The 23,693-nt window shown below is 39.6% G+C and overlaps 1 protein-coding gene across 1 annotated transcript in view; it reads right to left on the bottom strand.

The window, feature by feature from the left end:
* Positions 1 to 831: 831 nt before the first annotated feature.
* The window catches only part of THSD7B (thrombospondin, type I, domain containing 7B), a 234,635-nt gene continuing 211,773 nt past the window's right edge, over positions 832 to 23,693 (bottom strand). The window contains exons 4-6 of the mRNA XM_011937747.1: positions 21,900 to 22,148; positions 1,783 to 1,952; positions 832 to 971 (exon numbers count right to left, since the gene is read on the bottom strand). Of these exons, the coding sequence (XP_011793137.1) occupies positions 832 to 971; positions 1,783 to 1,952; positions 21,900 to 22,148 (559 nt within the window). The remainder of the gene's footprint in view (positions 972 to 1,782; positions 1,953 to 21,899; positions 22,149 to 23,693) is intronic.

Here is a 23,693-nt window from a genome sequence, read left to right as displayed (position 1 = left end):
ACACCAGACTTCCACTTGCCTCCTAATCTTCCTGCCCAGTAAGTTTCCATTTAAAAAACTAGAAAGGGCCGGGCGCGGTGGCTCAAGCCTGTAATCCCAGCACTTTGGGAGGCCGAGACGGGCGGATCACGAGGTCAGGGGATCGAGACCATCCTGGCTAACACGGTGAAACCTCGTCTCTACTTAAAAAAAAAATACAAAAAACTAGCCGGGCGAGGTGGCGGGCGCCTGTAGTCCCAGGTACTCGGGAGGCTGAGGCAGGAGAATGGCGTGAACCCAGGAGGTGCAGCCTGCAGTGAGCTGAGATCCGGCCACTGCACTCCAGCCTGGGTGACAGAGTGAGACTCTGTCTCAAAAAATAAAGAAAATAAAAAATAAAAATAAAAAAAATAAAAAACTAGAAAGATGAAGCCTGAAGAAACTTTAGAAATAGGTGATCCATAAGAAAAGCTATTTTTACAAAAGAAACTTTAGAAAGATGAAAATGTCAATAGCAGATTAAAAGTTGAAGCTGAAAAACAGGTAGGTCATAATGCATCAATTCTATACAAGTTTTATTTATATGTTGATCCCTGAAGACCCTCCAACAGTAGACGGTAGTCGAAGAAAAGAAGAGAGGAGCTGGAATGGAAAGATCACCAAGGTTTGAAAAACTAACCTGGAGCATTTTAATCTAAATTCTCTTCCTACAAATTCAGAGCAGTAACTATAGTCGTGTTTTGTCCTGAAATAAAAAGTGTTTAGGCTGTAATTTTCCAAAGTGAAATCAGAGAAGGAAGAAAATTCAATCATTATTTTCAAAAACAACTGTAGCCCTGTCAATGTGGCCTTTTAGCACCAGTTGTTGAAGAAAAATGCTAAGCAGTCTGCAAGAACCATCCCATCAAGTACCTTATCTGAGGCTATGGTCACAGATGCCCATGAATTCTGCAAAGCTATGTCACACACAAAAAGACATCTAGCATGACAAGCTTTAAGAATTAAAAGGACACATTACTATAGTAAGAAAATTTGTATTTTGCCTTCCTAACCAAAGCCCACAGTAGAAATATTTCCTGGCAAGCCCAAGGAAACATTCCCATCTTTACCACTTCTGCAGGGAGTATTGCTTGTGTTCTCCAATTAGAAGAGGTCACACATTCTTCTAGAGTGGAAGCATCCTTGTCTTCTCATGACTTCCCAACCAATTGACTTACATAAATCCGAGTAAGTTTCCCAGTTTCTAAATGTTATCACTATCTGCACTCTGAAATAAATGCACTATTGTTGGGTTACACCCACCAATTAGAGAGCTTATCATGGAGGAAGCTACTGTTTTCTCTTCTCCTCTTCCATTTCTTCAGAAAAATTAAAATTTGGCACCAAAACACTGGATCCTTGATATTTAAAAGGGATATGTTTGTAGAAATTTCCACATTAAAAAATTCACACATATAAAAACTCCTCTGAGCAAAAAATTTAAAAAAAAGAAGAAGAATGCTATTCATTCATTACTGACTCATTCCTGGCATACCACACCCTTAGCTTGTAGCATTTATCTATGCTACTCACCCTAACTACATTTTCTCCTTTAACTTTTACAGTGACTCTTGGGAGACATATTATTTTTGCTACTATTTCTAACTATCCCAAGCGTTAGGGGTGGCATACAAATGGTCAACAAAATAAATATTAAATTTGTGAACGCTAAGTGTCAGTTATTTCAAGAAGAACACTGGAAGAGTTGGAGAGATTTTCCTTCCAACCAGCAGCGCACCATCTGTCCCGGAACTGGCTGCCTACCTTCCTTGGCCCTCAGTGCGGCAGCTGCTGGTACACTCTGGGTACAGTACACCTCCCGGGTCTGGATCCCACCGCCACACACGGGTCCCGTCACATGCCAGTGGGGATCCTGCTGCTCGAGGAGGAGAGAGACTTGGCATTCTTTCCATTCAGAGGTTCTCCAGGAATACCTGTTTGGTTTGGTTTATTTAAAAGAAGAAGAAGAAGTAAGAAAAATATACAACTCTAAGGGAAACTTAAGTCATGAAATCAAGAGGCATAATCTCTCTTTCTAGGACCAAATCTTTGCCTGTGGATAAAGAAGTATACTAACTTTGTATTACTAAATCCCTTTTATTTCCTAGAAAAAAAAAAAAAATCCAGCAGCCCAGCATGACAGTAGCACAGGATGACTAGGCTAAAGGAACGTGATACGGATAAACAGTGAATGTGTCTCAGCCTTGAAGCTGGAAGAGAGTGAGGGGATAAAGAGAGGAGTTGGAAACCAAATGAGCCTAATTCTTGATAGCTGAGCTTGTCATGGGGTTTGACTTCACAGACTTTCAGATGACTTTGTGTGAAACATGGCTTTTCTTTCTTAATAGGACAGTGTGTGAATGTGTGAAGTCATAAATATATTGTTTTACATAGAACTATCTCCAACTTTTCAATCTTCTCGATATAAGAAACTCTTTACCCATTTGACTTGTCATTCACATAAAAGTATATGTATTAAAAATGAGTTAATATCGTGCCACTATATTTAACTGGTTAATACTTTTTTACATATGCAGCCATACTGTTATATAAACTGATATAGCAATATGTCTCCCTAGTTTATAACTGGTTAATACTCAAATACACACAGACACACCCACAAATAAAGGGGAAAACACAATGGAGTTTGTATACAATGTACAGAAAACAAAACAACTATCACATTACTACATTCATACCTGGAGAATTATTTTAGGCAGAATTTCCTTTTGTGGATTATTACAGCATTCTTTAAGCCCACAGCATTAATAAAACCTTGCAGCACTTGTAAAAACACTGAGAGACTCATCAAATTTGGAACGATAAACAAAGCCTAAGTAACATTTACATATCTGCTGTCCCATTTCATATTTAAAGAAAAATTTATCAGTTTTGTGATTGTTTAAAAGAAAAAAGGAGAAAAACCAGCCATAAAAGTAATCATATGTCACCAAGATCCTGGCTTTACAAAAACTAGCGTAAAATTGAAATCAAGTAACAGATGTCAAAATAAGAAAGCAAATCTCCAAGAAACCTCACAGTGACAAATCCCTCACAATGAATGTCATCATTCTAAAAAGCCTGAAAGCTAAGTATCAGCTAAGAATCATTAGTCTTGCGAAAAGCCCATCAAGAAAAAGGATTTGGACAGTCCTCTGGGATTTGTTGTAACACGAGTTTTTCTCCCTCAGCCTCACTACTTAATTTTCACTTTTTTTTTTCTCCCTAGGCTTATGAATTAGTCACTCAGGCAGACAAGAGTTTGGAGTGCAGAGTTCAGGTCCTTCCTATGCCAGGTGAATATAAACAACAATATATTTCTAATTTCTACATATGAGAAATAAAGAGAAGTTCATTTCTTCACAGAGACAGTTCTTGTCCAGAGCCAGGGCTCCGAAACCCTTTCTCCTCACAAAGTCACTCCTTACCCTGTTCTTCAGGGCCACTTCAGCAGAAGGCTTGTTTCACAGATTTCCAGTTTCAGGGCACAGATAGATCTTTCATCCAGGGCAAAATAAAATGGGGTATGAGAATGCTGGGGTGGAAGACTACCAAGATCTCATTTCAAACCCTCTTCTTCCAAGGGTTCCCCAAAAGAAGAACTTTCTGGCCTGAACAAGGGGGTCAGATACAGCCACTGACTCAGAGACTTCTGTGATATAGTTAACAAAGAAGACAGGCAAAAAGAGGGTAGTGTGATGCAGATGACAAGTATGCTTTGGAGTTCAACGAACTTGGTTTGAATCAGAATTTCACCACTTTCTAGTTAGTGACTTGGGCCCAATGTTGTTTTCCTACCTGTACAATGGAGATAATACCAATCATTGAGCCTGACATATAATAAATGTTCAATAAGTGTCCATTCCCTTTCTTCTTCTATCCTTCTACATGGGCCTTTTGACCATTGCTGATGTGGAAAACACACACACACACACACACACACACACACACACACACACACATGCGCATTGACATTTTATTTTTGAGGATTTCATTGATTTCATCCAAAGTCTTAATATTAGAGATCCGCAGTGGCCATGGTCTAAGTTCCAGCAACCACAGTTCAACAAAGAGCAAAAAAGAAACAAAGTTTAGATTATAGTAATTTTTTTGCTTGTTTGGAAGGAAATGGGCCATTCTGTATAAATTGCTTTTGCAATTAATTTAACATGACCCAATACGATTTAGCAATGGAGAAACTTGGAAAGTTATTATGAAGAAAAATGAAAACAAGAGTGTAATGACTATATTTGTACATAAAGTAACAAAAAAACTTGTTGGTAGCTCATTAACTAAAACCACCCAACTTCCATTCACTGGCAAATGATAAATTCTTTAGAGAAGACATTTATCACTATTGCTATTTTTTTACCAACTCAGAGAAAATATCAACCTAGCAAGAGGGAGAGGAAAAACCACACCAATAAACGACTTCTATACTCCTTTTTTTAAAAAATATGGGTCTTTTCTTAGTCTTTGTTCAACCTTTTTTCTTTATTTTTTTCAAAAGCCCTGTCTACGTTTAGTCACAAATCACCCCGGCAGCCATGAAAACCGCACATCCTGAGCTGCTCCAACCAGAGAAAGTGTCGCTAGGATCTGACAGAATAACAAATCAAAGGAGCCCACTCAGCTAAACGTTACTCCCTTTCTCCTTTAGAAGTTGTTACAGCGATAGTCCTCCAGCCTCCAGAAAACTCAGCTTTCTGATGCCTGGAACACTCTCTTTAATGGCTAAGCCCATGTCAGACACCAGACCTTTTCAACCCTCCATCTCCCAACTCTCATGCCTTTCAAAGCAGCCTCATTTGGCCCTCCTGGTTAAAAGGGAATGTGGGGAGTTGCAAAGGCCAGCATGCTACCTCCTCTGAGTCAGAGCTTCGAAATTGGCTATGGAAATGCCTCAAGTAGAGTAAATGGCCGTGGAATGAAAGAAATGTCAATTTCCATAGCCCCTTACCAGCGTGAGAGTGTGAATCAGTGTGCTTTTTTCAAAGTGTCTGGCTAAACAGAATAAACAAGGCATTAATTTGTTTGGACTACTAGGGTATCAGGGCAGAAACTCCAAGTAGTACAAGTAACAGTCAGTATTTTCTGCCTGCTTACTCTATACCAGGCACTGCACTAATGAATTTAGGGGCATTACTTCATTTAATCCTCCCAACAATCCTATGAAGAAAATCTTGTTTCTCCTTTTACAGATGGGAGACTTGGCATAAAGAGTAAGTAACCCTTCCAAAGTCACATGAGTGAAAGCAGGGTTCAAAGCACAGTTTGATTCTAAAGCATACCTTCATGATAAAATGACACTGGCAGATTAAAACGGTAAATGGCAAACCCATTTACTCAATCAGATCGTCCAGAAAGCTCAATCAAGTAGTACAGAATGCAGTTTCAGTAGACAATGGGTAGCTACCTGTCTAGCCATTACAAGGACAAGTCAGTGTTGATCTTGGTCTGAGGAAGTGTGCTCTGCGTGCAAACAAAAATATAATCTGCTGACCAATGATATTTCACATTGCCAAAATAACTTTTCTTCTAATCTCAAATAGAAGTACAGTTTGAGAATATATTATAATTAATCGTTTTATAATTAGAGCCCTGTGGTCACCTAGGGATGAATTTCAGCACTTTCAGGAGATAGTCCTGTCTCACTTCATGACAGAGATATGTTATGAGAAATGTGTCACTGGGCAATTTCATTCTTTTGTGAACACCATAGAGTGCATTTACACAAACCTAGATGGTATGGCCTACTATACACCTAGGCTATATGGTGTAGCCTATTGTCCTTAGGCTATGAACCTGTACAGCATGTCAATTTACTAAATACTGAGGGCAACTATAACACAATGGCAAGTATTTGTGTATCTAAACATGTCTAAACATAAACAAGGTACAGTAAAAATAAGTATTATAATCTTATGGGACCATTGTATATGTAGTCTGTGGCCTAGCATTGACAGAAATGTTATGGAGTGCATGGATGTAATTGCAAGTTAAAAGAGAAACAAAACATAAGTAAAGGAATATCTAATTGTGTAAATTCAAATTCCCACTAAAAGATGCAGAAGATAACTTTTTGAAGAAGAATGTCTTTTCAAGGCCCGAAAATCAAATTCCCCACATTGCTCCCTGGTCATTCTAAATGTCAGGTAAACCTGCCCTCCATTTATATAAAAACAGCTCTGATGTCCCTACTTTTAGTGAGAGAACACTTGTCAGTCACTTTGAACCCCAAACCTCTGAGAAAGGGAATGCTAATAACTCAAATATGGGATGCACAGAAAGAATAACTCCTACAAGAACATTTTAGTTAAGATAAAGATATGTAAGGAAGACTGAAGCCTGAAAAGTGCTAAAAAGCAGGCTTGACTAGAAAAAGAAATAGGCCTGTCCAAACAGTAAGTGAATCACTTACTCATCCATGTATTCACTTATCCTTTCTTTCAACAAGTAATTGTTAAGCCACAGCTAAGCACTGAGGACAACAGAGACACATCAGTGAGAGAGAGAAAGCCCCTGACCTTGGGAAAATTTTACCTTCTGGTTGGATAGGCAGACATAAATGCATCAATATATGCCATGGCACAAGTTACCGGGTGGGGAGAGAGAGATGGACGAGGAGAGATATTTCGATGCCATGAAGAGGGAAATCCTCAGAGTCCTAAATATAATGAGGGAGCGAGCATAAGGATGGTGGACAAGTGGTGTTCTGGGCAGAGAAAAGGGCAGCCTTCTCCAAAGGCCCCAGGGAGGCAGAGTGCCCAGCGCTATCTAGAAACAGCAAAGAAGCCAGTGTGGTTAAGACAGGTGGGTCAAGGGGAGAATAATAGAGACAGGACATAAAGAGCAGTCAAAAGCCACATTATGTGGAACCTCGTAGACCAGAGCAGGGGTCCCTAATACCTGAACCATGGGGCAGTACTGGTCAGCCGCCTGTTAGGAACCAGGCCTCACAGCAGGAGGTGAGCAGCAGGTGAGCAAGTGAAGCTTCATCTGTATTTACAGCCGCTCCCCATCACTCACATTGCCGCCTGAGCTCCACCTCCTGTTAGATCAGCAGCAGCATTAGATTCTCATAGGAATGCAAACCCTATTGTGAACTGCACAAGAGAGGGATCTAGGTTGTGTGCTTCTTATGAGAATCTAATGCCTGATGATCCATCACTGTCTCCCATCGCCACCCCCAGAGGAGACTGTCTAGTTGCAGGAAAACAAGCTCAGGGCTCCTACTGATTTTACATTATAGTGAGTTGTGTAATTATGTCCTTATATATTATAATGTGATAATGATAGAAATAACATGCAAAATAAAAGTAATGCACTTGAATCATCCTGAACCCATCCCCCTGTCCCAGTCCGTGGAAAAATTATCTTCCACAAAACTAGTCCCTGGTACCAAAAAGCTTGATCACTGGGCCAGATGACAGCTTGTGAGTGTTATTCCAAATATGCTGAAAACCGCTGGACAATTTTGGGAAGAATGGTAACATGACGATGCGATTTTAATGTTTTAAGGATCACCTGGCTACTGAGGGAAGTAATAAGCAGTGGGAGCCAGGGAGGTGGAAGAAATTATACATTTGGAGGTCTTGCCAGTCTAGGAGAAAGGATGATGGCTTCCACTGCAGCAGTCATAGTGAATGTAGTGCAAAGAGATCAGATCCAGTATATATTTTGAAGGTGGAGACAACCTTCTAATGGATTAGACCTGCAATGAGAGAGAGAGGAGTGATGGATGACTCCAAATTTGTTTTTGACCCACGTATTAGCAGCAAAATTTCCTGGCACTGAATTCTTAGGTAAGACAGCACAGGAAAGGGAAGAAAATCCCAAATATTAAGGACACCATGTATTATAATTGTGAAATTTCATTTTTCTTCATTCACCTCCTAGCATCTGTCTTCTGAACTTTTTTCCCTGTGCCTGATACTCTTTGCCCAATTTCTCTATGTTTAGTGTATAATTTCAGTTTACTCAGGAAATGGTTCATGAGTGTATCCGAGTAGAAACAGTTAAGATTTAATATGTTATCATACTCAAAAGGTAGATGTAGCTTAAAATGACAAATCAAAATTATTCAAAGAAAGGAATCTTCTGTAACTGTGGAAATACAAGCCCTCATGAAGGGATACAGGACACAAACTTTTGATTAGGGAAGCTGAGTCTAAACCTTAGAATTAACTCAAGCGGCTGGCTTGAGTTCCTGAGAGTGATGTTATCCCACCTAAGGAATCTCATAATTAAAATATTCCCCAAATTGAGGGAGGAAAGGAGGAAGGATTTTATAGTTGTGAAGCAATAAGTAGAGGCATCCTAAATTAGTGAAGCCAGAATTAGAAAAGTAGGCACATTTAAGTAACTATTCTTTAAATAGAACCGGGACCATCACAGCTTGATAGCAACCTCTGTCCTTTGAAATCTAAGCTTTATCACTTTCATAAAAGCTTGGGATGGCTTAAAAGTGTGAATTTCTTTTCTCCTTCTTCTAATGGCTTAGATTTAAAGCAGAACAACGTAAAATAGAATTTTAAGTGATTTAGTGATAACAGATTGAAAGAATAATTGCATTAGTTAATGGTCATGTTTTGACTGAGCACATATAGATTTGCAAACATTCTTGGAATTGAAACCCTAGTGCAAGGTATTCAAATTAAATGCACGTGTATATTAAAAATCAGTGTACTGAAGCATGACTAATTTATGATAATGTCTGTTGTCCTTTTAAAGCTGTAAATGCATTTAGAAAAGAATTAACTTGTCATTTTTTGCTGAACAGATGACTAAAGTAAAAGGAACTGATCAAGCTTTATACATTTTATGCTCTAGTAATTTTTTATTGGATAAAGTGGGACTATTGATTATGGAAAGCTACTGTGAAGTGCAAAGCTCTTTGGTCTTCAGCAAATGACTCTGCCAGCCAAACTCCACATATGTATTATTAATAGACTTCTATCACCATATACAGCACTTAGCAGTATGTTAACTTTCTTACATTAACTGGGGAGCAAATCTTCCATCCAGGAGGTCTTAAAGTGGCACAATGGGGACTCATGAAATAATACCTCAGTAATAGACAAATCCAATAAAAAGGCAAGAGTCTCCTATTGAAACATTTCCAGATTCTTTGAAAACTATTGCTTCTTTTCTAAAACAGATTATCTGGAGGCTCCAGGTCATGACTCTTCTAATTTTATTATTATTATATTTTAAATTCTGGGATACATGTGCAGAACGTGCAGGTTTGTTACATAGGGATACACGTGCCGTGGTGGCTTGCTGCTCCTATCAACCAGTCATCTATGTTACGTATTTCTCCTAATGCTATCCCTCCCTTAGCCCTCCAGCCCTCAACAGGCCCCAGTGTGTGATGTTCCCCTCCCTGTGTCCATGTGTTCTCAATGTTTAACTCCCACTTTGAGAGAGAACATGCGGTGTTTGGTTTTCTTTTCCTGTGTTAGTTTACTGAGAACGATGGTTTCTAGTTTCATCCAAGCCCCTGCAAAGGACATGAACTCATCCTTTATGGCTGCATAGTATTCCATGTTGTATATGTGCCACACTTTGTTTATTCAGAGTATTGATGGGCATTTGGGTTGCTTCCAAGTCTTTGCTATTGTGAATAGTGCTGCAATAAACATATGTGTGCATGTGTCTTTGTGGTAGAATGATTTATAATACTTAGGGTATATGCCCAGTAATGGGATTGCTGGGTCAAATGGTATTTCTGGTTCTAGATCCCAATGGTTGAGCTAATTTACACTCCCACCAACAGTGTAAGAGTATTCCTATTTCTCCACATCCTCTCCAGCATCTGTTGTTTCCTGACTTTTTACTGATTGCCATTCTAGCTGGTGTGAGATGGTATCTCATTGTGGTTTTGATTTGCATTTCTCTAATGACCAGGGATGATGAGGTTTTGCTCATATGTTTGTTGGCCACATAAAAGTCTTCTTTTGAGAGGTGTCTGTTGATATCCTTTGCCCACCTTTTAATGGGGTTCTTTTCTTGTAAATGTGTTTAAGTTCCTTGTAGATTCTATATATTAGTCCTTTGTAAAATGGATAGAAAATTTTTCTCCCATTCTGTAGGTTGCCTGTTCACTCTAATGATAGTTTCTTTTGCTGTACAGAAGCTCTTTAGCTTAATTAGATCCCATTTGTCAATTTTGGCTTTTGTTACCATTGCTTTTGGTGTTTTAGTCATGAAGTCCTTCCCCATGCCTATGTCCTGAATGGTATTGCCTAGGTTTTCTTCTAGGGATTTTACGGTTTTAGGTCTTACATTTAAGTCTTTAATCCATCTTGAGTTAATTTTTGTATATGGTGTAAGGAAGGGGTCCAGTTTCAGTTTTCTGCATATGGCTAGCTTGTTTTCCCAACACCGTTTATTAAATAGGGAATCCTTTCTCCACTGCTTGTTTGTGTCAGGTTTGTCAAAGATCAGATGATTGTAGATGTGTGGCATTATTTCTGAGGCCTGTGTTCTGTTCCATTGGTCGCTATATCTGTTCTGGTACCAGTAACATGCTATTTTGGTTACTGTAGCCTTGTAGTATAGTTTGAAATCAAGAAGCATGATGCCTGCAGCTTTGCTCTTTTTGCTTAGGATATGTCTTGGCTATATGGGGTCTTTTTGGTTCCACATGAAATTTAAAGTAGTTTTTTTCTAATTCTGTGAAGAAAGTCAGTGGTAGCTTGATGGGGATAGCATTGAATCTATAAATTACTTTGGGCAGTATGGTCATTTTCATGATATTGATTTTTCCTATTCAGGAGCATGGAATGTTTTTCCATTTGTTTGTGTCCTCTCTTATTTATTTGAGCAGGGTTTTGTAGTTCTCCTTAAAGAAGTCCTTCACATCCACTGTAAGTTGTATTCCTGCATATTTTAGTCTCTTTGTAGCAACTGTGAATGGGAGTTCACTCATGATTTGGCTCTCTGTTTATTATTGATGTATAGGAATCTTTGTGATTTTCGCACATTGATTTTGTATCCTGAGATTTTGCTGAAGTTGCTTATCAGCTTAAGCAGATTTTGGGCTGAGACAACGGCGTTTTTTAAATATACAATCATGTCATCTGCAAACAGAGACAATTTGACTTCCTCTCTTCCTATTTGAATATCCTTCATTTCTTTCTCTTGCCTGATTGCCCTGGCCAGAACTTCCAATATTATGTTGAACAGGAGTGGTAAGAGAGGAGATTCTTGTCTTGTGCAGGTTTTCAAAGAGAATGTTTCCAGTTTTTGCTTGTTCAGTATGACATTGGCTGTGGGTTTGTAATAAATAGCTCTTATTATTTTGAGATACCTTCCATCAATACCTAGTTTATTGAGAGTTTTCATCATGAAGTGGTGTTGAATTTTATCGAAGGGCTTTTCTGCATCTATCCAGATAATAATGTGGTTTTTGTCATTGGTTCTGTTTATGTGATGGATTATGTTTATTAATTTGCATATGTTGAACCTGCCTTGCACCCCGGGGATGAAGCAGACTTGATTGTGGCGAATAAGCTTTTTGATATGCTACTGAATTCGGTTTGTCAGTATTTTATTGAAGATGTTTGCATCAATGCATCAGGTGTATTGACCTGAAATTTTCTTTTTTTGTTGTGTCTCGGCCAGGTTTTAGTATCAGTATGATACTGGCCTCATAAAACGTGTTAGGGAGGATTCCCTCTTTTTCTGTTGTTTGGAATAGTTTCAGAAGGAATGGTGCCAGCTCCTCCTTGTACCTCTGGTAGAATTCGGCTGTGAATCCGTCTGGTCCTGCAATTATTTTGGTTGGTAGGCTATTAATTATTGACTCAATTTCAGAACTTGTCATTAGTCTATTCACGGATTTGACTTCTTCCTGGTTTACTCTTGGGAGGGTGTATGTGTCCAGGAATTTATCCATTTCTTCTAGATTTTTTAGTTTATTTGCATAAAGGTGTTTATAGTATTCTCTGATGGTAGTTTGTATTTCTGTGGGATCAGTGGTGATCTCCCCTTTATCACTTTTTATTGTGTCATTTGATTCAAAACAGAGAACTTTCTTCTTCTTTATTAATCTGGCTAGCCGTCTATCTATTTCGTTAATCTTTTCAAAAAACCAGCTCCTGGATTCATTGATTTTTTCTGAAGGGTTTTTCTGTCTCTATCTCCTTCAGTTCTGCTCTGATCTTAGTTATTTCTTGTCTTCTGCTAGCTTTTGAATTTGTTTCCTCGTGCTTCTCTAGTTCTTTTAATTGTGATGTTAGGGTGTCGATTTTAGATCTTTCCTGCTTTCTCTTGTCTGCATTTAGCGCTATACATTTCCCTCTAAACAGTGCTTTAGCTGTGTCCCAGAGATTCTGGTATGTTGTGTCTTAGTTCTCATTGGTTTCAAAGAACTTATTTATTTCAGCCTTAATTTCATTATTTATCCAGTAGTAATTCAGGAGCAGGCTGTTCAGTTTTCATGTACTCGGGTAGTTTTGAATGAATTTCTTAATCCTGAGTTCCAATTTGATTGCACTGTGGTCTAAGAGACTGTTTGTTATGATTTTTTTTTTTTTTTTTTGAGATGGAGTCTTGTTCTGTCGCCCAGGCTGGAGTGCAGTGGCGCGATCTCGGCTCACTGCAAGCTCCACCTCCTGGGCTCATACTATTCTCCTGCCTCAGCCTCCCGAGTAGCTGTAGCTGGAACTACAGGCGCCCGCCACCACACCTGGCTAATTTTTTGTATTTTTAGTAGAGACAGGGTTTCATCGTGTTAACCAGGATGGTCTCGATCTCCTGACCTCATGATCCATGCCTCGGCCTCCCAAAGTGCTGGGATTACAGGCGTGAGCCACCGCACCCGGCCGATTTCTGTTCTTTTACATTTGCTGAGGAGTGTTTTACTTCCAATGGCGTGGTCAATTTTAGAATAAGAGAGATGTGCTGCTGAGAAGAATGTATATTCTGTCGAATTGGAGTGGAGAGTTCTGTAGCTGTCTTTTAGGTCCGCTTGGTCCAGAGCTGAGTTCAAGTACTAAATATCCTTGTTAATTTTCTGTCTCATTGATCTAATATTAACAGTGGGGTGTTAAAGTCTCCCACTATTATTGTGTGGGAGTCTAAGTTTCTTTGTAGGTCTCTAAGGACTTGGTTTATGAATCTGGGTGCTCTTGTATTAGGTGCATATATATTTAGAATAGTTAGCCCATCTTGTTGTGTTTATCCCTTTACCATTATGCAATGCCCTTCTTTGACTTTTTTTTAATCTTTGCTGATTTAAAGTCTGTTTTATCAGAGACTAGGATTGCAACCCCTGCTTTTTTTTTTTTTCCCATTTGCTTGGTAAATATTCCTCCATCCCCTTATTTTTGAGCCTATGTGTGTCTTTGCATGTGAAATGGGTCTCCTGAATAAAACACACTGAAGTGTATTGACTCTTTATCTAATTTGCCAGTCTGTGTCTTTTAATTGGGGCATTTAGCCCACTTACATATAAGGTTAATATGGTTATGTATGAATTTGATCCTGTCATTATGATGCTAGCTGGTTATTTTGCCCATTCGTTGATGCAGTTTCTTCATAGTGTCAATGGTCTTTATAACTTGGTATGTTTTTGGTTATACCAGATTTTCCTTTCCATATATAGTGCTTCCTTCAGGAACTCTTATAAGGCAGGCCTGGTGATTTTGTCACCATCAGCATTTGTCTCTCAGCATTTGCTTGTCTGCAAAGGATTTTATTTCTCCCTCACTTATGAAGCTTAGTTTAGCTGCATATGAAATTCTGGGTTGAAAATTCTTTTCTCTAAGAATGGTGAATATTGGCTCCCACTCTCTTCTGGTTTGTAGGGTTTCTGAAGAGAGATCCACTGTTCATCTGATTGGCTTCCCTTTGTGGGTAACCAGACCTTTCTCTCTGGCTGCCCTCAACATTTTTTCCTTCATTTCAACCTTGATGAATCTGACAATTTTGTGTCTTCGGGTTGCTCTTCTCAAGGACTATTTTTGTAGTTTTCTCTGTATTTCCTGAATTTGAATGTTGGTCTGTCTTGTTAAGTTGGGGAAGTTCTCCTGGATAATATCCTGAAGAGTGTTTTCCAACTTGGTTCCATTCTCCCCGTCATTTTCAGGCACACCAATCAAACGTAGGTTTGGTATTTTCACATAGTTCCATATTTCTTGGAGGTTTTGTTTGTTCATTTTCATTTTTTTTTCTCTAATCTTGTCTCCAACTTTATTTCATTAAGTTGATCTTCGATCTCTGATATCCTTTCTTCCAGTTGATCAATTCAACTATTGATACTTGTTTATGTTCACAAAGTTCCCATGCTGTGTTTTTCAGATCCATCAGGTCATTTATATTCTTCTCTAAACTGGTTATTCTAGTTAACAACTCCTTTAACCTTTTAGGTTCTTAGCTTCCTTGCATTGGGTTAGAACATGCTCCTTTAGTTGGGAGGAGTTTGTTATTAGTCACCTTCTGAAGTCTACTTCTGTCAATTCATCAAACTCATTCTCCATCCAGTTTTGTTCCCCTGCTAGCGAGGAGTTGTGATCCATTGAAGGAGAAGAGGCATTCTGGTTTTTGGAATGTTCAGCCTTTTTGCACTGGCTTTCCTCATCTTCGTGGGTTTATCTAACTTTGGTCTTTCATGTTGGTGACCTTCTGATGGGGTTTTTGTGTGGACGTCCTTTTTGTCAATGTTGATGCCATTCCTTTTTGTTAGTGTTTCTTCTAACAGTCAGGCCCCTCTGCTGAAGGTCTGCTGGAGTCTGCTGGAGGTCCACTTCAGGCTCTCTTTGCCTTGGTATCACCAGTGGAGGCTGCAGAACAGCAAAGATTGCTGCCTGTTCCTTCCTCTGGAAGCTTCATCCCAGAGGGGCACCCACCAGATGCCAGTTGTAGCTCTCCTGTATGAGGTGTCTGTCAACCCCTGCATGGAAGTGTCTCCAAGTGAGGAGGCATAGGGGTCAGGGACCCAACTGAGGAGGCAGTCTGTCCCTTAGCAGAACTTGAGTGCTGTGCTGGGAGGCCAGCTGCTCTCTTTAGAGCCTGCAGGCAGGAATGTTTAAGTCTATTGAAACTGTGCCCACAGCCACGCCTTCCCCCAGGTACTCTGTCCCAAGGAGATGGGAGTTTTATCTATAAGCCCCTGACTGAGGGTGCTGTTTTTCTTTCAGAGATGCCCTGCCCAGAGAGGAGAAATCTAGACAGGCAGCCTGGCTACAGCTTTGTGGCGCTGCAGTGGGCTCTACCCAGTGTGAACTTCCCAGCGGCTTTGTTTACACTGTGAGGGGAAAACCACCTACTCAAACCTCAGTAATGGTGGACACCCCTCCCACCACCAAGCTCGAGCATCCCAGGTTGACTTCAGAGTGCTGTGCTAGCAGCGAGAATTTCAAGCCAGTGGATCTTAGCTTGCTGGGCTCCATGGGGGTGGGATCCATTGAGCTAGACCACTTGGCTCCCTGACTTCAGCCCCCTTTCCAGGAGTGTGAATGGTTCTGTCTTACTGGCATTCCAGGCACCACTAGGATATGAAAATAAACCCTGCTAGCTCTACTTCAAAATAGCTGGAGAAAAGCTGCTTAATTTAAACAGCTTTTTTAAATTTTGAAAAGCTTCCTTAGAGAATCTGTTAATTTATCTGACAACCATTTATTAAATACCTACTATGTGAAGAGTGTTCTGTGCTGTGATAGAAAATCAATGGAAGACTGGCACGGTGGCTCACGCCTGTAATCCCAGGACTTTGGGAGGTGAAGGCCAGTGTATCACTTGAGATCAGGAGTTTGAGACCAGCCTGGACAACACGATGAAATTCCATCCCTACTAAAAATACAATAATTAGCCAGGTGTGGTGGTGCATGCCTGTAATCCCAGCTACTTGGGAGGCTGAGGTGGGAGAATCACTTGAACCCAGGAGGCAGAGGTCGCGGCGAGCTGAGATCACACCACTCCATTCCAGCCTGGGAGTCGGAGTGAGACTCCATTTCAAAACAAACAACAACAAAAAGAAAATTAATGGGAGAAGATGTAAAAGATGTAACAGGTGATGTGTGTGCTAGAAGGAAAACTTTGACAAATTCAGACTATGATCTCATTCCTCACCTATTTTGAAGTAACCCTCATAACTAATGACAGAGATTTTTTATCTGGAAAGCTGGACACAGTATCAGCAGGATTGTGGAACTGTGGTAAGCTCCCTGGGTCCATCCTTGTGCTGGGTGGATGTCCTTTTTTGATCTTGATGATGCCAATTTCAGCTGTTCTTTATTTTAAAACACCTTTGAGTCTGTCATATTTACTATACAATAAAGATAAACATGGAATAAAGTGCTGAGTGTATAATACTGTTCTGGAACTACCCCACATTTTAACCTTCATTTATTCCTTCAATGTTTGGTGAGCATTTACTATGAGCTAGGCACTTTTCTAGGTGCTACTCTTTCTAAGGAAATGGAAATAAACAAAATAGTCCTATCCATATACATGAGATGATGTATTGGGACATTACTATTAAGCACTCTTAAAGGACATGATTATCATGTTCTGGGCTATCTATAAGGTTGGTGCAATTACTTTTGCAGCAACCTAATAGTTTTGAAAGAGTACATCAAACAAGATTCTTAAGACAAATAACCTAAGTGAACACAGACTGGAAGTTTTCTGTTTTATGAATTCTCCAGTGGTTAACACAGTGACAAGCCAAAGCAGATTTTGAACAAACATCCTTTCACAACACAGCACTCTGTTTCAATAGGCAAAAGAGGCAAACGACCGCGCCAAGCTTTCATCTACTGTCCTTTTTTCTTGGCACTATCCCTGGCTTCAATGTTCATCTAAAAATTCATGAACTAATACCCAGGGTTTTCTCAAGGAAAAAAGGATGTCTAGAAAATCTAAAATTAGGTACAATGCCTCAAAAATATGTTAGGGAAAACCAGGCTGATCTCAGGGATTTGTTTCACAAGCAAATCAAAGTGAGGGTGCAGGGCACCCAGATAGATCTCTCAGCATAAATTGGCACAAATAGACTTATTTTAAGGAATCTCTAGTCCATGCAAAATAAGGATAAAGTAATACATACCAGAAACAAGGCAGGATGAAATAAAAGAGCCTATCTATTCAGTGCCAGACCGCAGTATTGGAACGATATTTTACAGATTGGCTTCTCTGTGTAGTAATATCACACAGACTATGTAATACTCTCAGCTGTGCAGCTTCTGCCTTGAGATTTTCTTAAGAGTTTTACTTAGTATTGGTCACTGTCACCATTTTATAGTGCTGTCTTACATTTGATTTCATACTCTAAATGATCATTTAGGAGATAAAACAGCCATTTTCGGATGAAAACTGTTGCCTCCCAGTGGGGTGGTAGGAATTCCTGGTAGGTCATGAGCTGTCGCTTCTAAGAAAGATGTTTGTAGCTGATGTTTTCCCAATATTCTTGTGTGTTACAGTGTCTTTCACCAGAATGGGCCTCTCTATGAAAGCACAAGAGATCTGGAATCACAGCTGTTCTAGAATCAGGTTGTGTCTCAGTTCTCTGACATGAAGCACTACACTATTACTATGTTCTTTGTCTTTCTTTACCCCATCTACTAAACAGTACTGTTTAGTACCTAACATCCTGCAGTGTTACAATGCTTTTTGCCTTCCCCTCAGTTGAGATCTAGGATACATTTTAGATGTTAGTCAGGACACAGGAAAGTACCCGAGTGCCAAGGTGTCTGAAATGACACCTATCTCATCATGTTTGGGGACATAGAATAACATGACACCCAAGATCGTGATGCCCAATGACAGGGGACAACCACACAAAGACCCAGGGTGGCAACTGGCAAGCAAATTTATTCTCTCTCTTATATCCGTTTCCCACCCATAGTATACATTGCGAGTGTTTAATGATATGTTGGAGGTTGGGGAGGTCCACAAAATTACAAATAGACTGGAGGAAGAGGTTTCCTGTGCTCTATATATGTCTTAGTCAAAAAGTACAACTTTGAAACAAACTTACGGCCATACAATGCTAATCTTCATGTAGTTCTAAAATTTCCCACGATAGCATAACATGAACTGGTCTCTGTCTCCTTTCAACTTAAATTAGTTGCTCACAGCAACTACTTGGTGGTGTGGTGGCCCCAGAGAACGCTTCTCACATGATCTCCTGTTAGTTACAATTCCCTTCATGGAGTCATGTCTTAGGGACGGTCATTCATAGTGTTTAGTGTGAAAATGTTGGACAGTTGAGCCCAGCTCGTGAGAAGAGTATCCCCCAAAGCTATGCTACTGAAGAATATTAATATCCAGGGACTAGAGCACTTTTCTACCTATACCTTGTTCTTAAAATATTTTCCCCTAATTTCCTGAGTGACTAATTTATTTACTTCCTTTGATTTCCCTACCTTCTCACATCCTGCTTGTTCAAATGATGCTTCTCTAGGGACACTTTAATTTCATCACCTGTGCTGACCCCTCATCACAGCATTCCAGAACCTCTAGCTTTACGCTACTTTGATGCTTTATTTTTTTGCATAGCTCTTCCAGGTTTACTTTATATTATTTATCTGATGTATTTTCACTAAAATTTAGGTTCCAGTGGGGGAGGGAAGTTTGTCTTTTGTGTTCTCTAAGGTATCACAAATGCTTAACATAGTGTTTGGCATATAGCAAAGGCTTAATGGGTATTTGTTGAATGAATAAACACATCTCCAATAGCAAAGATAGCGGAAGGATAAAAGTCAAACAGAATTCTGAAAGACTTTTTAAAACACTACGAGGAATCAAAAAAGGATGCATTTACCTACTAGGGAGAAATAAGGTGAATTAACTTGATGCATGTGACTTGCTCATGAGTTCTGGGAAAAGAAACATGAGAATTTTTGTTCCCTAATAGATTTTCATTTTCCTTTCCCTTGTTAACAATTAATTTTAATCACTGATATAAAACCAGAAACAAAAGTTAGTACATAGGTTCTATGCTTTCCCATGGTAGAGGCCACAGCCCAGATTTCAGACAAATTAGAATGTCAGCTAATGTTTAGTTGCCATTACTTATGTATTCTCCTTCCCACAACCAAGTAGAAACATTAGTTACATCATTCTCCCTATGGAACACTGGTTGGTTGGTATTTCAGTTAATTCTCCAATACTCCTATTTCCTACAGCTTTACCATTTTAAAAGTTTATTTATTTATTTATTTTTATATATTTATTTGTGGGTGTGTGTGTGTCAAACTCAGCAACATTTTCAAGCAGTAGAACTAGGGGGCCAGGTTCATCCCCAGTGAAGCCTGTCAGCCTCTATTTTCAGACACTAAGGTTCTACCAAATGAAGATCAATACAGAAACTCATCTTGGGTACATCCTGAATTATTACTTTCCACATTATGTTGTTGAAAAAAAACATGATGCAAACAAATGCATGCATATCAGTAGGTATAACCTTATCTTAGTGCATATCTTCACTGTGCCTATCATGAGAGTCTGTGTGACATAATGGAAAGAACACTGGCTTCAGAGTTGAGTGAATTTGTGCTTGAATCTTAAAGCAAATTCACATCCCCTTTCACTCTCAAAAATGTTCATTTGGGTGGTAAACTCTATGTCACACTAAATATTATTTATATTTACTTAATTTATAACTCTATTACAATTATTGGCCAACAGCAGGTACTTGATAAAAGGTAGGCATTGTTTAACAAACATACATGTAGTTCAGCTTTCTCAGCATTGCCAGGAAGGTACCATTCTGACTTCCAAGAGAACTGCAATAGTTATTAACAAAGAAAATGGAGGGTTGCCTATAAATCAACAAACCTTTGAAAGTATCAGGAAGAGAGTATTAGCTATCCCATGAAAAAAAAAAAACTGAAGGATAGAGGCATCAATGTCAAGGTCATCATGAAACCCAGATTTTATTCCTGCCTGTATACCATCGAGAAGCCTTCTAAAGTAAACCTCCAAAGAGAAATAAGATTTCCAAATTATATAGAAGAAATATGTTTCTACCCCATGAAACTATTATTGTATGCTAAGGAAAAGAGATACTCTCTTTCTGGAGGAAACAAACACAACTGCAAATAGCAACAATAGTGGTCATTCTTCTTGCTGTGCCTCCTATGTGCTAAGCCCTGGGCCTGGCATTTCACATGCCTGGTCTTCAGCCTTTCAAGCCTGCCACACAGGCAGTATTATCAGATGCATTCTACTGAAAAAGTAAATGTCTTGGAAAAGTTGTATAGCTTGTTCAAGATCACACCGCTAGTAAGTGATGAAGATACAATTTTAATCCAGGTATTTCAATGTTAAAAGGGACAGAGATCTCAGAGTTATGCCATTTTCAAGCTTCTGTTTTACTTCAAAATTAGTGTTTTGAAAGACTCAACACAACACAACAAGAAAGAGTTCTGTGAAGCTGAGAGTTTGTGGTAAAGAGACACGCACTGCATCTATACCTTCTGTATTTGAGGTAAGGAATGATACAAATCTAAGGGGTCATTTTAGCAGAAAATGAACAATAAGAACATAAGGAACTGTGTTCAATCAACAGTGGGTCCAACTGGGAAGTGGGGATGTGAGAGGCTAAGAGTTCTGACAACAGAAACCTGCCTTTCTAATGCACATTTCATATGAGGTTTCAGGAAAAGCCAGGCTTCACCCCACCACCAGTAACTATTGGGTCGGTAACCCATACCCTTCACACATCACCAAATCACTAATTCATACAGAAAACTATTTTTTCCTTCTTTTATTTTTTGCTGCGGAAATGATTCTATAGTCATGGAAGTTACAAGAAACTATAAGAAAAATGCCTATCATGAATAGCTACAGATTTAACAGATACAGTTCAGGGCAGCTGTTCAGCAGGAAACACCACAAAACCATCCCTAACAGATTTCTGTCTGTTATCAAACCGGGCCCACTGCGAGCCAACGACCTAAAGGAAAACACACTGCAGACCTTTACCCAGGTCTATGGGGCCACACAAAATATAACCAATGTTAAAATGTAGGCCAGGTACAGCGTGGTGGCTCACGCCTGCAATCCCAGCACTTTGGGAAGCTGAGGTGGGAGTACTGCTTAAGCCCAGGAGTTTGAGACCAGCCTGGGCAACATAGTGAGACCCCATCTCTATATAAAATAAAAAATATATATAGTAGCACGTACCTGTAGTCCCAGCTACTCAAGAGGCTGTGGTGGGAGAATTTCTTGAGCCCAGGAGGTGGAGGCTACAGTGAGCCATAATTACACCATTGCACTCCACTCTGGGCAACTGAGTTTTTGTTTCAAAAAAAAAAAGAAGTTAAAATGTAGCCATTAATATATGTTAAATCCTTTCTTGAATATTCTCTGGCTTCCTAGGGATTCTGGAATTGAAGAATGCCACATAGCGGCAGTAAGATTTGAAAACAGAACTGAGTTCGAATCAGGGTAGTGCCACTCATTACCTACATAACTTCAGAAACTATTTAATCTCTCTGAACATTAGTAGCTTCATTTGTAAAATGGAGATGCCATGAATGGCCTCTTAGGTTACTATGAGAATTAGGTGTGTTGTGTCGGGTAATAATAGCTAATGGTTACTGAGCATTTACTATGTGCCAAACACAGGATGAATTAAGCACTGCTGGTAAACTAAAGCACTCTAATTAAGTTACTTGAAGAAATTCACATAATTAGAAAGTCACAGAAACAGGACTTAAACCAAGGGAGTCAACACCAAAGCCCATGATATTAACCTGCTCTCCTATGCTGCCGATTACGGAACTTGTATACTGAGTGAAGACTCAATAAATATGAGTCATAGCTACTTTCATTACTGAATGACTGTAATTCATTACATTCCTATAACATTAAATGAGGTTATATATTAAAACACTCACACTAAAGAAGGCATAAAGGCATAATACCTGGGACATTGCTGCAGAAGTTCTCCTTCAACAATGCAGGCTTCTTTCTCAAGAAGTTCAGGGCACTCCTTTCCACCTCCAATAGCAATGTGCTTCACGTTCCGGCTCCTGCTCCTAAATCCCGGCAAGAGACTCCCTGAATGGCATGTCTTGGAGCAGGGGCTCCAGGAGGACCACTCGGAGGTTTCACAGTCTTTGGGCATGATGCAGGACTGAACAGTCAGTGGGAAGGAGTCTTGCGTGCAAAGGCTGCAAAAAACAGAAGCAGAAAACAGGAGGCCATAGATTAATGGATGTGAGTAACATTATAAACTGTCTACTATGCGGGAAAAAAAAAAAAAAAAAAAACAACCTCTGAAATTTCAGCATTGAATAGGAAGATTTTTAAAAAAATTTTTTAGACACCTCATGAAAAAATATTGAAGAGCATAACATTTGAAGAGTGTTTATTTCTTCTGAAATAGTGACGCTGCTTCATTCTCGCAAGATATACATGTAAGATGGGTCCACCTTTATCAGTATTATTAGAAAATAATGAGGGTCCTTCTAGGCTGCTTTTTTTTTTAATTGAAACAGTCTTGCTCTGTCGCCCAGGCTGGAGTGCTGTGGTGCAACCTCCACCTCCCAGGTTCAAGCGATTCTCCTGTCTCAGCCTCCCAAGTAGCTGAGACTACCGGAACACACCACCACGCCCAGGTAATTTTTGCATTTTTAGTAGAGAGAGGGTTTCATCATGTTGGACACGCTGGTCTCGAACTCCTGACCTCAAGTGAGGTCCCACCTTCGCCTCCCAAAGTGCTGGGATTACAGGCGTGAACCAGCCACCGCACCCAGTCCTTCTAGGAGGCTTTCACCTATGTTAGCCTACTATTACCATGGATTGACTGGTTTTCAGGTGTCCAAACTGTGCTGCATTTCACAGATAACTTTCTCACAACAAGCTCACAAGTTTACATTTTATTCTATCCACCTTGTAGATAGACAAATAAATTTAGGCCCAGAAAGGCTAAGTAATTGTACAGTATCAAAAAAGGGAAATATAAACTTTAGAATATTCATCTATCCATTCTTGTAAATACTGGGCAATTTTTTAAATGTGCTGTTATATTTCCTCATGTTGTTAGGCTCTGAGCATCAATTTACTGATCTGCAAAATGTGTGTGTGATCAAGCACCAACAGTCTAATTAGTAAATAGGTAAATAAATAAAAAGATAAGATAATGTGATAATGTGGCCAACCCGACATAAAAGTATTTGTAATGATGAGGAGAAACACTGATGAGGCAGTGATGAGCCCCCGGTAAGGCAGAGGGGTGCTCAGAGAGGACACCTGAGCTACATTTTTAAAAGATTAATGGGAGTTTCTCAGGCACAGAGAAAACACTATTCTAAGGCAAAACAACAGCATATTCAAAGGTTTGAAATTATGCCTTTTGGGGATGGGAACCAGTGGTATACTGGAGCTAGCTCTAGCTGCTCACAGGAGCCAACTGTTAAATTTTCAGGAATTTGCAAACCACTTGACCTCCTGTAAGCTTAACATTGGCCAAGGTCAGAGTATTTACAATACGAAATTGGCAAATGCTACAAATCAAGCCCCCTCTCCCAGACTCCTGAGAACTGATTGCTAAACATTCATAAGCACACCACCGGGTACACGTAGGAGCCCGTTTGTTCTGCTGAAGCGTAAAGTGCCAAGAGGAACGTGGATAGATATGAGGTATGAGGGTTCTTCAAAAGTTGCTCTGAAAGGGCTTCCCGTCACAGGCTAAGAAATTTGTTTAATTATGCATT

This window comes from Colobus angolensis, unplaced genomic scaffold (genome assembly GCF_000951035.1).
Source record: "Colobus angolensis palliatus isolate OR3802 unplaced genomic scaffold, Cang.pa_1.0 Scaffold168, whole genome shotgun sequence".
NCBI classification, from domain to species: domain Eukaryota; kingdom Metazoa; phylum Chordata; class Mammalia; order Primates; family Cercopithecidae; genus Colobus; species Colobus angolensis.
Note: the sequence above shows the minus strand (reverse complement) of the source record. Positions and strands in the feature narration are given on the sequence as shown.